General features: G+C 41.5%; 1 protein-coding gene across 5 annotated transcripts in view; it reads right to left on the bottom strand.

Annotated features, from left to right (window-relative positions):
- SLC66A2 (solute carrier family 66 member 2) overlaps positions 1–14,706 on the bottom strand; it is a 59,348-nt gene that overhangs the window by 41,979 nt on the left and 2,663 nt on the right. For 2 of the 5 annotated variants that reach the window (XM_083624075.1, XM_083624071.1), the window contains exons 2-3: positions 10,727–11,065; positions 69–202 (exon numbers count right to left, since the gene is read on the bottom strand). In XM_083624075.1, coding sequence (XP_083480201.1) covers positions 69–202; positions 10,727–10,956 — 364 coding nt within the window. In that variant the 5' untranslated portion in view covers positions 10,957–11,065. Of the gene's footprint in view, positions 1–68; positions 203–10,726; positions 11,066–13,338; positions 13,629–14,706 lie in introns of those variants that run through there. The other 3 variants (XM_083624074.1, XM_083624072.1, XM_083624073.1) reach the window with 3 other exon arrangements.

Genomic DNA, 14,706 nt, shown 5'->3' with positions numbered 1-14,706 from the left:
AAACCCCAACTACAAATGCAGAAGGGAAGGACAGTACATAGGATCACTGGCCAAGGGCTTCAACTCACCTGAAAAGGAGCGCCGTTTTATGTTCAGCTCATTTGTCACACGTACTTCAGTGCACAGTTTCAGCATCAGTAACATTGTAATTATCATAATGATGCTCTGCAACAGTAGAGGGGATTCAAAGTGCCTCCCAAACCTGGAAGAAAAGATGACAGATCAAATCATGAACATTCATTCTACCAACTTCAACAGAAATAGTCACACACACACAAATGTGGATCAAAGAATTCCACTTGGACTGTGTTAATACATTTATACTCCATACTAGCCCAAGTGTTATTCAACAGCCCTAGCCCTAGGATGCATTGCCGCTGGCAAGCTGGCTGAAGCTCAGTGGTAGAACAACTGCTTTGCATGCAGAAGGTCCCAGGTTCATATCTGGGTAGGGCTGGGAGAAACACCTCTCTGAAACCCTGGACAGCCAATGCCACTCAATGTAAACAAGAGTCTGACTCAGGACAAGACAGCTTCCTATGTCCCTGCAGCCAAGACAGGGCTATTGCCGCATCAGACAAGAACAAAACATTGCAGCACAATGCTAACCAGAAGTCAGTCCTACAGAGTTTATGGGGTCACTTCCTGGTAAATGCAGGCTGGGTTGCAGCAATGGCCAACTCAAAAAAAATCCCTCAAAGCAGGACTTTTCAAACGTGGATGTGCACTTCTTTCTAGGGGCATAGGTTCCCCTCAGGGGAGATGTAAAGGTTTTTTTCCAGGTCCACCCTACTTCTCTCTTTCTGACCAGGCATCAGAGTAAAACCTTCTTGTGGGTTGATTACATTGCAAGCTGCTCAAAGGGTGGAAGTCAATAACGTTTACTTTTACAATCAATTTGCAAAATACAGTGAGTAAAAGTAGAAAAGGATTTTGAGGATATTAATTTTGTTTAAACAACCCCATAGAAACAATCCCAGGAAACAATCCCACAGAAGTTGCTTAGCTGGGTGGTGATCCTTTGCGTTAACTAAAGGATTCATTGCAGTGTTTGAAACTCCCATTGTTCTAGGTGCATTTTGCGACCAGGAATTTCATTAGCGCAAGCAGTTTCTGAGCTCTGGGCACTGTAGTGTCCCTAAGATTTCAGATTAAAACTGCAGAGTGGAAGGAAAGGAGGACCTTTTTCCTGCCTACTCACTTCCAGCTACTTTCTGAAGACTGAAGAAGAGACCCTCTTAAGAATATTAGGGGGAGGTGGGCAAGTGAAGGACTAGAGACCATGTGAAAAATAAACATAATATTTTAGCTGCAATTCATTCATTTTTGGCTTTGTATTCTTGTTATAAAAAAGTGCGCCTGGACATTCCATTGTTGCGCCCATAACCTAGGTTTAAGGTCTATTTAGCTTCTAGCTTTCTAACACTGATTCTTTGGAGTAATGGGGAAATCGGAGGATTTTTGAGGATATTTACAGTGAAATGGTTGAGATTATGTGGACATGACTGCCTTTCTTCTGTGCTTCTTGGGGTCACGTGATACAAATGAAGTTATGTAGGGATAGTACTTCATCTTCTCAAAAACTGCTTTTAACAAGAAGAATGCTTTCCCCTAAGTTTAAACTGATGTATAGAATTCAGTCTCTCTCTCGTGAAAACCACTAGAGGGAGATCTCTTCACTTCCTAAGCTTTAAAAATAATTGAAAGACACACTCACAGGAACAACTAAGTTCCAAAAGATTATCTTAAATATATATTGCACATGCACACATAAACTTACTAGCAACCCAACCGTGTGAATGTGTGCAATATGTCCAAACCTTTCCCTGATTTCAGACAAATGGGGATTTGCTGCAGTTACCAAGGGACAAATCACACCCAACATGCTGAAAATCACATATATGCTGCACTTAATCTCCACAAACTTCTCACCTTAAAAATGGTTACAGAGATAATGCTATATGCACATACAACCTGTGTCACATGCTATGCACCATACTGGAAATGGGGAGGGGCTGTTTACTGATGTACAACATGTGTATTAGGGGAGAGTTTCAGCAAGCCTACAGTGGTGAAGGAAAGGTTTCTGCATAATGCCTATCACTCTTTATTATTCTCATATTCCAAAGCTGAGCTGTAGTTTAATCCAATTCTAAGTTAGGTCCCAAGTGGGGTGGGGAGGGAGAGAAAACTAACCATGAAACTTCACTGAAAACACTACACCATAAATAGCAGATTCTTTTAGTTCTGTCCTCCTCCTTTCCAAACTCAAACAAGCTTCCCACAGTTATAGCACATGATGTTCACAAATCTTCTAGTACTTTGAGAGGACTTGCTAGAAATGATATGTTTATGAACAGTGTCGCTTCTGTAAGCAAGTTTAGAAGATGGTAGGAGGAGCAACTGGGTGTGTGGCAGATGAGGAGGCTGAAGACTGGTAAGAAGGCCTAGGATGTAAAAAAAAAAAAAAAAAAGGTAAAGGACAGGGGTCCAGAGTTAGGGTAGCTGATAAAAGAACCATAGCAACAGTACGCTAAAAATAGGCAGCCGCGTATCTTCAATAAGTATTACTGAGAGCCAAGCAAAAATTAATTTAGGAAGCATAGGAAATCAACTAAGAGTGAAATTAAGAAACAAGCCATCCAAAATAAATTAATTTACTACTGTCTTTTAGCTATGTTTCCTGTGAATCAGGATTTGGATATCAGCCAAATGTTACAGGATAGTCTACCTTTTATGGCTGCATTAAATCCTAATCATAAAACCTGGGCATGACCTTCAATAAGAACTGGCTGCTATCCAAATTCTTCTTCCTGAATTGCATAGAAGCCTCCATAATCCCCTAATAAATCTCATGGGTAAGCACATGCAAAATTGAAGGGTTATAAAAGAAAAAAAGCTGTATCATTCACTGACTATTCCGAAGACTATTGGATCTGCAATATTTGCAGTTCTACGTATATTGCAGTTAGTGCCAGGTTAATGTATTTCATCATCCTAAATTCAGTTATGGCCTATGGCCAAAAGGCAAATGAACTGTAGGAAACATATGCCTGAAAATTGGAGGCTCCCACTTTCAACTTAATTTTTTTAAGGAGTCTTAAATCATAACAATCACCCTTCTCCATAAAAACCCTCTGTTATCCTATGCTAATTCCATTTACTTTCTGTCATTATCACACCCTCCATTATGTAGACATGTAGCAGGCACTAGCACAGGGGTGAGAAACCTCCAGTTCACAGGCCTAATTAGAGACAGCACAGATCCCCATTTGACCTGACAGTCAGTTTTCCACACCACACTTGCTCCTGATTGTGAACTAACAAGGCAGCTTTGCTAACATCACAAATCAGCTGATAGATGCAGACTTCAAGCCTGCTGAGGTTGGCTGAGCTACCTGAACTTTCCATGGGGAACTCCGTGGTGAGCAGATCCCAAAAGAAAAGTAGAGCCTGAAGTCAGCATCAAACAGCTAATCGGCAGTCACTTCAAGCCCTGCTTGGCTAGGTTTGGATGCTCATTTCTATAGTGCAGCTTGTTGCAATACAAGGGGAAATGGGTCAACTGACATCATAGTGATGTCAGCTGATTTGACTGGTGGGCAGGTACTTCTGACCTCTCAAACTGGCCTGAAGGTAGAGGAGCCTACAATCTAGCCTGCTGATTACAGCCAATTCCCCACTCCTCCACTAGCATAGTACAAACTCCCTGAGTAGATCAGTGGTCCATCTAGACCAGTATCCCCTCTCTCTGAGTAGACAATACTAGTGTTCAAAGGAAGGGTGCAAAAACAATGAACACTAATCTAGTACTCCATTTCCTGTTTGCTCTTATCAAGCTAGGCAACAGATGTTGATTTGGTGCTTGCTAAGTTGGTTTGTCATTTTTTGAACTGTTTAAAACCAGGAAGTAATACTGTCACACTGGTCAGTCAATCTTTTACATAACTTGGGGGGGAGTCTTGTTATCCTTTAGTCACCAGGAAGTCTGGAAGTAGTATGCAGCTTTCCACACACTGAAATCTAATGCAAACACTTGCCTTTATCTTATCTACTGTAAGCAGGTAAGATGCTAACAGTAAGAAAATGTGTTGCCCTTTAGTTAGGTTTGCTGAAAATCTGGACTTGAGACGTAAACCAAATTTTATTCCCTCATTTCAATTCTGACAGCAGCTTGAGATCCACTCCAGAAGATGCAAAAACAATAGGCACAGATACAGTAAGTCGATTCACTCTCAGCGTCTCTGAAGGTATGTTATGGAAACGTGACCAAATAAATTCTGGGAAATGTGTTATGTGGTGTTGTAGTGGGTGGGACAACTGTGTGAGGAGAATTGCTTCCACTCAGACATGGATATCATTAAATCCAGTTCAACTAGCACTGAGGTTCCTAAACAGATATAAATTACAACAGGTTTGTCATGCAATGTCATTTGCTCGTTTGCAAAGATAAAGCAGCACATATTAAAACTTAACAAACAAATGGGTCCAGTTTTCACAAAGCATGGCAGAATAGTAAGCCTCCCTTTAAGAAACAGCAAGTGATATTGCTGTGGACCCCAGCTGTTTGAAATATCAATTTTTTAAAATAGCAAACCTGAACGACGTCATACTCCATGGATGGGATTCATTCAAATAATAAGCATGGCCACACACAAGGCCTTCCACTAGCATAGAGGCTTGTCCCCAGCTCCCCTCACTCTCCCCAAATTGGCTTGGAGAACGCTCAGAACAGCACATGGGGGAGAAGAGGGCAGACCATTCTATCAGAAAAGCAGAAGTGTTTGCAGCGATGAAGCAATCTGCTTAGCATTACACTGAATTCTTCCACATCTCTCCAACAGTTCTGGGATCAGTTTTCCCATGGTATTTCAGCTTCCCCCCTCCTTAATTCCTTAAAAAAAAAAGAAGTTTAAATCCATTTTAACTTATTATGCTACTGAAATGGAAGGGAAAGCGACACTACTTTGGCCCTATGGATAGTGGACTAAAAGTATCATCAGCCCATGTCTGCATAGCCAACAGTGATTGGATGTGGAGTCCCAAATCATCTAGAAAGCCATCAGTTCTGATCCCTGTTGGCTTTCAGAGTATAACTGGAGTCCACTCTTATCTCCACCAATTTTCTCAAAATTATACCACTTAGAAGTCTAGTAAATACTATTTTATTTATTTAACAAAGTTTATATACTGCTTGATTATAAAACCACTAAGCAGTTTACAAGTGTATAAACTTCGTAAATAAATAAATGAATGAATGGTGGGAAAACCTTAGAATTTTATCTCCATTATAAATTCAATTTTTATGCTGCTACAAAACTTCAGAAACATTATAGTAGTAGTTTATTGAGCTAGGTGCTCTCTTCAACCCAAGAGTTTTAACACTTTCCTAGTTAAAATTATGGTGTCAAATGTATCTCAACAGTTTTGCTGTTAAACAATATTTTTCTGTTTAAAAAAAAACCCCTGAAGCCAACTGTGGTCTTTCTTTCCAGCTATAATTTAGAGGGTCCAGTGAACCCCAGAGCAGATGGATACTGTTAAAATAAAAAAGTGGCAGAGAGTTAACCTTGGATCTCTGCTGCTTCTCCTAACCCTTCCTTGTGTCCCTTCCATCCCACTCAATATTCCTGAGATGTCTTTAAAGATTGCAAGCTTCTATTTCTATGCTTTGTTCTTTTAAGCCTAATTTACACCGTGGCACCTAATGCTGAGACATTTCACTATTAATAAAAAATATTATTTATATTAATAAAAAATATTATTTTTAGCTTTGACCCAGCAATTCTTAATAACCAAGACATTTCATTACCCTTGGGTGGCCTCAGTCAGATGTCAGTATGTGACCTAGATCTTTCTCTCTTTCTCTCCCTCCCTCACCTCTCTCACATACATACTGCTGAGAAGCAACATGAGTTTTTCCATCCTTTGGCAAATCTGTCCTGCCCACCCATGAATAAGTTATAAATATGGAATGTGAAACCGAGAGGTTTCTTTCCCCAAGAAAAATGGGATATACAGTATAAGTAATACAGGCAAAGGCAAACTCGGCCCTCCAGATGTTTTGGGACTACAACTCCCATCATCCCTAGCTAACAGGACCGGTGGTCAGTGATGGTGGGAACTGTAGTCTCAAAACATCTGTAGGACCGAGTCTGCCTATGCCTGGAGTAATATCTGCTCCCTACCACTACCAAACTGACTCTACTTGGCTGCTTCTTTGCTCACTCATTTTATTTTTCCTGAAAACCTGTCATAAATCAAACTTGCCCCACTGACTTTTAAAATAAGCATAACTGGGTGTAGGTTGGCTGCTCATATTGCATTGCCTGTCTCCCAGTCACTGCTGTAGAGGGATGCTGGAAGATGCTTCTGACAGGCCAGACAATACCTCTTGCCTGAAGTCTGCCTCCATGTCTTACCAAACCTCACTTCCCCAAACTTGGGTGTGTGGGTGTGTTTTTAATTCATTATGGCTCTTTGCCTTCTCTTTCCTGTAAGCCTTTTCCTGACTAAATTCCAGCCTAAATTTCTTCCCAGTCCTGTTTGTTTCCTTCCAGCCTATCTGCCCTAGTTTCATTAAATCTCTGCAACCAAAACTTAATCCACCTCAAGTCCTGCAGCAATAAATGCTGCTCTTGTTACAGCAAGCATCCCAGACCTTTTTCTCTTTTTTTGCCTCTCCAACAAGTTCCTGGGGAGCAAAGTTTGCATCGTCTTCTCTACAGCTTGAGACTTTTTTCAACTTCCACAAAGTTTCCCCTTACCACCATTATGCCAAACCAGTTAATTTGTGGAGGGAAAGTTAGGTCAATACTGTATGACAAATTTTTAGCTGAGACGCAAGTCTTTCAAACAAACTTCATGAAACAGTTTTTAGATTGAGTTTACAGAGTCTGGTTCATAGCATTACTGATAATCAATTAAGATGCAATTTCAATCAGCATCAGAAGTTCTATAATTTAAGCATGAACATCATAGACTTGGCTCAGACAGAGCAGAGTGCAAGACTTTTAATCTCAGGTTTGTGGGTTCAAGCCCCACATCGAGCAAAAGATTCCTGCGTTGCAGGAGGTTGGACTAGATGACCCTTGTGGTCCCTTCCAACTCTATGATTCTATGAAACAAAAATAAATACATCTATGAAATTATGACCATTAGTAGAAGCATAGCAGAAGCATAACCACACAACGGATTACAACTGACTGACTATTGTGCTGATTAAAAGCCAGTTTATGCTGATTCAAGTAGCAAAGCTTTCTCTGTCGTCACTGAATTCTCAACAACTTTTAAACAGGGAAAGGTATAAATGAAAATCCAGTTACAATTCCGCATGTTTAAAAAGTGACTAATGAGTTAACATTTTTGACCTACAACACACACCACTAAAAAGCTAACAGCACCCATCTTATTCTCCTTCAGGCGACACAAGATGAATTTGGACAGTGGCCGATCCTCTGAAGGTCGGATGCTGGATTTACAGTGCAATCCAATGCAATCAACAGAGAAGAATACTCTTCAGTAACATTTGGCTTGTGTCCAAATTCCTGGTTTCACATTACATCCATGAGAGCTATAGCAATCTGACCTAAATGGCCATCCATAAACAAATTAAAATTGGGGGATGGGTTATTTCCCCAAGATTCATGGATCAATAAATAAATAGCTTGGTTGCAGTAATAAAAATAAGATGTTGACATGGGGAAAACACCCCTTAAGATCAATAATAAGATGATGAGAGTGCACTGACCAGGACCAGAGTGATGGTGGAGAAATACCATCTCTCTGGCATAGAGGTAATACTGAGTTACTCATTCACTGACTTAAAGTCCCAAATTCCCTAAGCCCAGTGTTCATTTGACATTAAGATCAAGTATTGAAATTGTACATTACAATAATCCTAGGGCAAACCCAGTTACCAAACCCAGCACTAAATTGTTACCACTCTACACACAAATGCCTATCCAGTTTACTGTGTTTGCCACAGACAAGTATGGCTTATCAAAATGAAATGGGCCTGTTTATTTCCTGTGTCTTTTCTCATGTTTCCCAGAACTTAGAACAAACACCATGGCTGTCCTTTGATAGGAGGCAAGGGCAGGGAGCAGCGGGGACATTCAAAAAATACAGATGCATTTTCCAACACTGCATCAGAAGAGTATGATTAGTTGTCTGACCTTGTGTGAGGGCGACAAGAGCAGTATAAGAGCTCAAAAAACGTCCCCAGAATGTGCTTCTGGTACAGTATTTATTTAATACACTGCTGACCTTGAAGCACCTACCTCTAACACAGAACAATACCTGCTAGGAATCACATTGCTAGAAAAATAATGATGGGAATTCAGATGTCTGAGAAAAAATGTTTAGAGGACAGGAAGTTAAAACTACTTGTTTTTGTATCTCTTGCAGACAGTAGAACCACATACTAAAACTGGAGTTAGAAATAATTTGTAAATATTAGATTTGTGACAGAACTATTAAATTATAACATTATTTTCCAAGAGAGGTGGCTGTGTTAATTTGCTGTAGCAAAAACAAAAACATTTTGTGAAGCCTTAAAGATTACCAAATTTATAATGACACAAGCTTTTGTGAACTAAAGTCCACGTAATCAGATTCTTCTTCTTATGTTTCCTTTGTGGTAGGAACTTTCCTGGTTTATGATGTTTACATTTTATGAAGGGAAAGGAATCAATGTTCCAAATAAAAACGTAACTATACAAATAGACCAAAGCAGTAAATAAACATAAGGCTAGAAGAAAAAATAGCATGTGTTATAGTGTAACCCTACAAGCATAACAATAGAACCAAGCAGCATGTCAAAGCAATGGTTGGACCCAATGGCAAAATACTCTTTCACTATACTGTAAAATATGTTAACTTGTAATAGCTATTTGAGACATATCAGGGTGACATGCACTACACATCTATCTAGCTATGGCTTTTCAAGCAAAAGTTTGCAGACATAGGGAATAATTCAAAAAGAGTCAATCAAACACGGTGGGTTTGTTTGTGTATCTCTATCTCTATCTCTGTCCAACAAGTTACTGTAAATATCTCAAGTGCCTAATCCCAAGTGGTGCATGGGCAGGATAAACATTTTATATAAACAAATAATAAAATACTGTTACAAAACCATGAAGTTGAATGATGATAATCAAGCTACCCTATGCACTTTTCACTTGTTAGTAGACTATAACCATTGGGGGGAAAGGCAGCAACAACATCAGATTTGCCCGTTGCACTCATTGCTCCAATTAACTATACCAGCCTGCTTCAACTTGCTGCCCTCCAGGTGTTGTTGGACTACAACTCCCATCAACCCTCACTCCTGGGTCGAGCTGGCTGGGGCTGATGGGAGTTGTAATCTAAATATCTGGAGGGTATCGGGATGGGAAAGGCCGACTGAATATTATTTAGAAATTAGGAAGTTTTAGGATCTTGATGCAAGAAAGTTATGTGGAATAATCTTCTTTGAGGTTGGTGGGTGGGGCATCAGTCCACTACTCTTTGTCTCTTCCTCAGACTGAACTTCTCATGAAATGATTTGTTGGTTAGGGATAGTGCCCAAAGTTAATTATATTTTATTGTGAAGCAAAGTTCACCATATAAAGGATTGGTTATGCTAGCTTTAATGCTGGAGCCCATTTTGACATCTGTATAATAAGAGCAGAAAAGTGGGAAATATTTTAAGAACAGTAGGAGGGCCACAGTTTGCACACAGGAATATTGTAGCCCAGAAGATTTCTACAATAAATGACTACACAGATCAACTGTTAGAGGACAGCCTCAAGATTTACTGAGTTACTTATAAGCATAACCTTCTAATAGATGTGCCAAAAAATTCACATTCTGTGGACTCCAGCCATAACTGGAACAGTAGAAAGCAAAGCAAGAGACTATTTTTGGGAACACAGTGCAAAGCAACACAAAACTAAAAATTAGGAAGACAAATCTCTTCAGCTCCAGACCCTCAACCACTTACATAAAGAATCCTATGGGTTAGATCCATACCAGAGCTGTAATCTAAACCACACGTAGAGTAAATAGGAGTAAGCCCTATTTAATTCATAGGACTCACTCTAATAAGACATAGTTGGGCTTTTAGCTTTAGCCATACCTACAGTAAATCCACTGAAATCAGTAAGCATGATTAAGTCTGGATCCAACCCTATGTGTTTGCAGCCAAATGGATAACAAAACAAAAAGAGGGTATACCTGGGCAACAAAGCATGCTGTGACTCACATGGATTGCAAGAAATCTGTGAAACTATTTTTAACTCAATATTCTGTTTATTTTATTCTCCCATTTTAAGTTTTTCTTAAAAATATTGTGTGTGTGTGTGTGAAATTAAAGTTTTCAGATTCGGAAACAAAATAGACTTTTCCATAATATTTTACTCTCTCTGCTGTTGTATTACTGATAGCCAATGTGTTGCAGCTCAGAGTGGATTGGGATTGGGACCTAGAATCAAATCTAGGATGAATCCTTCTTCTACTTCAGTTTTGTATGACCAATGTAGAATTTATGAATGATAATTCACAAAGCTGTTCACAATCAACCACCGAGTAAAGGAATTGTGATCTTCAAGCAGATTTTATGTTCCTTCTGTGAAGATTTTTTTGTGATGTCCAAAAGGCACTTAATCTCACAGCATCTCTCACATCAACATCCAGAAACTCAAGAATAGAGAAAACATTCAAAGTGGTATAAGAGTCAACTTACCAGAAGAGTATCCTTAAAATGTTTGCAACTAATAACACTAAACACACGTAGGTTGAAAAGCCCTCTGCATTCTGTGTCCTTTTAATATCTCGGTATTGTGGGATGTATGGCACCACACCTCCAAACACCATGGCTGCAGATGCACCCCAGGATATCAGCTGCTGAATAGGAGCCACTAGCCACTCCCAGCCATCCGCCTCCATGATGGGCAAAATGAAGTCCCTTAACATCAGGGCAGCTGCTGCAAAGGGATCCCCCTTTTACTTCTTCCTCAGGCTTTATTGGCTTTTATTCATATCTAAGCAATCTGTCATTCCATGTGTCCTTCTTTATGCAGCCCTAACAAACAAACAAACAAACAAACAAAAATCAAAGATAAAATCTCAAACTTGTACTTGTGTAGAAAATGATCTCCTGTTACAGCAAGTTGGATAAATCACAAAGCACCACAGAAAGTCACCCTTCTTGAATCCAGTCCCAACCAGTGCCTTTTCTACCATGTTCAACAATGGATTGGTTGAGTGCCAGGACTATGGAAGTCTAGTATCCCTAGAAATGAAATCCTCTCAGAAAGAACATATATAAAGGTACACACACAGTCACTATAGGCTTTTCAGAAAATAAAGACCGCTCATTCATTATGCTACTGGTTCCAACACATCTCTCAAAATGTAGCAAAGTAATGTAGTTATGGGGTCTTCAGGTTACTCCACAACAATAGAGCAGGCAAGATGACTGTGCAAGTTACTTGGCATGCTCCATTATTATTTACAGGAATAACATGTAGCCACTTTCAGGGGCTAGGATAACTGTTTAAGATAACTAGAGTGGGAAAAAGGTAAAGGTAAAGGTACCCCTGCCCGTACGCGCCAGTCTTGACAGACTCTAGGGTTGTGCGCCCATCTCACTTAAGAGGCCGGGGGCCAGCGCTGTCCGAAGACACTTCCGGGTCACGTGGCCAGCGTGACAAAGCTGCATCTGGCAAGCCAGCGCAGCACACGGAAACGCCGTTTACCTTCCCGCCAGTAAGCGGTCCCTATTTATCTACTTGCACCCGGGGGTGCTTTCAAACTGCTAGGTTGGCAGGCGCTGGGACCGAGCAACGGGAGCGCACCCCGCCGCGGGGATTCGAACCGCCGACCTTTCGATCGGCAAGCCCTAGGTGCTGAGGCTTTTACCCACAGCGCCACCCGCGTCCCTAACTAGAGTGGTACCTTGGGTTTATTACTTAATTCGTTCTGGAGGTCCGTTCTTAACCTGAAACTGTTCTTAACCTGAGGTACTTTAGCTAATGGGGCCTCCCGCTGCCGCCAGCGTGCGATTTCTGTTTTCATCCTGAAGCAAAGTTCTTAACCCGAGGTACCATTTATGGGTTAGCGGAGTCTGTAACCCGAGGTACCACTGTACTGCAGAAACCATACTCAAAGCAGAGAGTTCTTCAATGAGTTGCTTCTCTGTGGTTAAGAATGACTGTGCCTTCAAGTTCCATCTCTTTTGGTATTACCAAACACATATCTGCACATGTTTTCCCCACCCCAACTGAAGATAACATGACACAACCTATGTGGAAAGCATCTTGTGAATGGCTCAATACATTTTCAGGTTGTAAGAGAATGCTTGTCAGCTCATTTCACTGGATTTTTGCCATAAATTATTGTTATGACCTGCACTATTCAACCATGAGTAAAATCAGCTCAATTGGAAAATGTTTTTAGACTATATATACATATCACTGCTGCTATAATATTTGCAGAGGCATTTCCTCCTGTGTGTGTGAGAAGAGGGTATTTCTGTTAGAAGACAACACTTGACAGCTGCACTTTTATAACTAGTTGAATTTTTTATTTTAAATCAATTAAAATCTGCTGCCCAATCAACTGGGAGCACTTTCTGAAAAGTCACATGAAATCAAATATCTAACCAATTAATGAGTGAAATATATCTCTTCGAAATCTTATTACCCCACTAACTGCTTGTATGGTGTAAATACCATAGAGAAAGGAAAGGGAAGTGACGGCTCTAACAGAAAACCCAAAAAGAGAGAGAGAAGAGAGAATGCCAAGAAGTTATAGTAAAAAGAGAAACCAGATGAAGGAAATGAAAAAGGCATGTCAAGTGCTACCGAGTATACTAAGGTGCACAGGAATGGCTGGGGCAGCTCTTCTACATTCTATTTTTGAGGAAACTTTGCAGACTTCCCATATACGCATCCTACTGAGCCTACATGATCAACTGGGAACTGCTGGGAAATTAAATGACTGAGACTCCCGCACAGCTGAGCCATCTCAGCCTCCAGAGGACAGGCAGGGTTTGGGGGAACTGGCCGCAGCCTTCACAGGAAGAGCCTTAAAACAGTTCGGGAAAGGAAGGGGAACTTTTTGGAGAGAGACATAATTCGCTTATCCCGAAGTGACTGATGCCTGCCTTTTGAATGGCAGCCTCCTGCTCTAGCACAAAGCAACCGTTTCACCCTCGACTTCCCTCATACTCATCCTAGCAACTCTCCCAAACTCTCCCCGCCCCCGCCTCAAAAAGCAAAAAGGAGCTCTGCGCGAGCTGCCCAACAGCCAGAAAGTGCTCTGCGACGTGACCTCTCGCAGCCTCCATCTCACCTCGCCTTATCAGGAACAGTTACGCCGCCGAGGGCCCCTTGCACCGAAACCCGCGCATCTCCTCCTCTTCCTGCGGGTGCCTGAGGGAGCAGCGCCGCCGGCGACCGACCTTCCTCCTTCCCCTCGCCCCCCGCCCCTCTTCCGGCCCCCGGCCCGCGACGCCTCCCCAGATGCAGCAGCTCGCGCCTCCGCCGTGCAGCTTCTTTTTTGCCGCTGCTCTTTCTGAGCGGTTGGCGACAATAAGCAGGAGCGCTCGGCAGCGAGGGAATCGGCCCTGCCTATGTGACGTCACGACAGCCAGCGGCGCCTCCGTCAATGGAAGGAACCGCCCCGCGCTCCCGGCCCCGCGACTCCTGGGTCCTAGCGAGAGACGCGTCCGCGACGATTTGGAGAAGCCGGCAAGAGGAAGCGACGTCCCAGTTTATTTGTCTTTTTAAGAATGGGTACTTTTTTTTTTGCCCCAGTCTCTCTGCCATGCGAGTACTGGAGTGTGCTTGGTGGGATTGCTTTCCCCAAGATATGGGGAGAGGAAAAAAGTGTTTTTTCGCAGAGCAGCATCAAGGAAGGTGTTTCTAAAAGGCTTTTCAAATGACGTCATCCTCGCCAAAGCAACAGCAGAGAACTTGCTATTTTTAACTATTGGTAAAAAGTAATTGCTGGTCCGTTCCCCCAATCAATTATCAATTTTTTTATGCACTGTATGTAAATTCTTGCCTCGAACAGGACTTGTGATGACCTTTGAAGCAGTGAACCGATGGATAATTGACTTCCGTTATTAGTAGTAGTATTTATTCCCTTTTTTATATTCAAGGTTGCTTTTAACCAAAGCAGAATTCAGAGTTATAAATGCCAAAACGTCAATAAAACCAGCTCTCTAAAACAGGGCTGGGGATTGGGGAACTAGTGGTCCCCCAGGTGTTGTTCTAAGTCCTTGTAGGAAATGTAAAGCTCTGGAGTGCTACTGATATTCCTCAGAGATTACTTCAGTTACTGTTTTGTGTGCATGTATACTCTATTCTCACATGGTTGCTGAAATAGTCATATCTAAAAAGGAGGTTCCAGCTCCCAAAGAAAATTCAGGCTACAGTACAATCCCAAGCAGAACACGGTTCAATGGGATAACAACCTTTATATTAATAGTAGTGATATGGCTGTACAGAGGCACCCCTCCAAAAACCTCTGCTACTGTGGGGGCTCCTGAAGCACTTAGTAAAAGTATGGATGGCTAGGAAGCAACTGGTGGTGGAAGTTCTGCTAATGATAGTCAGTGTAAGACCACAAAACTGGAGTGTTGCAGATAGTGGAGCAGGACCAGCCATGGATCAGCTGAATCCTAAACTGCTCCATTTAAAGATTGGAGGCTTGAGA

Source organism: Podarcis filfolensis (genome assembly GCF_964270895.1).
Source record: "Podarcis filfolensis genome assembly, chromosome: 7".
Lineage (NCBI taxonomy): Eukaryota > Metazoa > Chordata > Lepidosauria > Squamata > Lacertidae > Podarcis > Podarcis filfolensis.
Note: the sequence above shows the minus strand (reverse complement) of the source record. Positions and strands in the feature narration are given on the sequence as shown.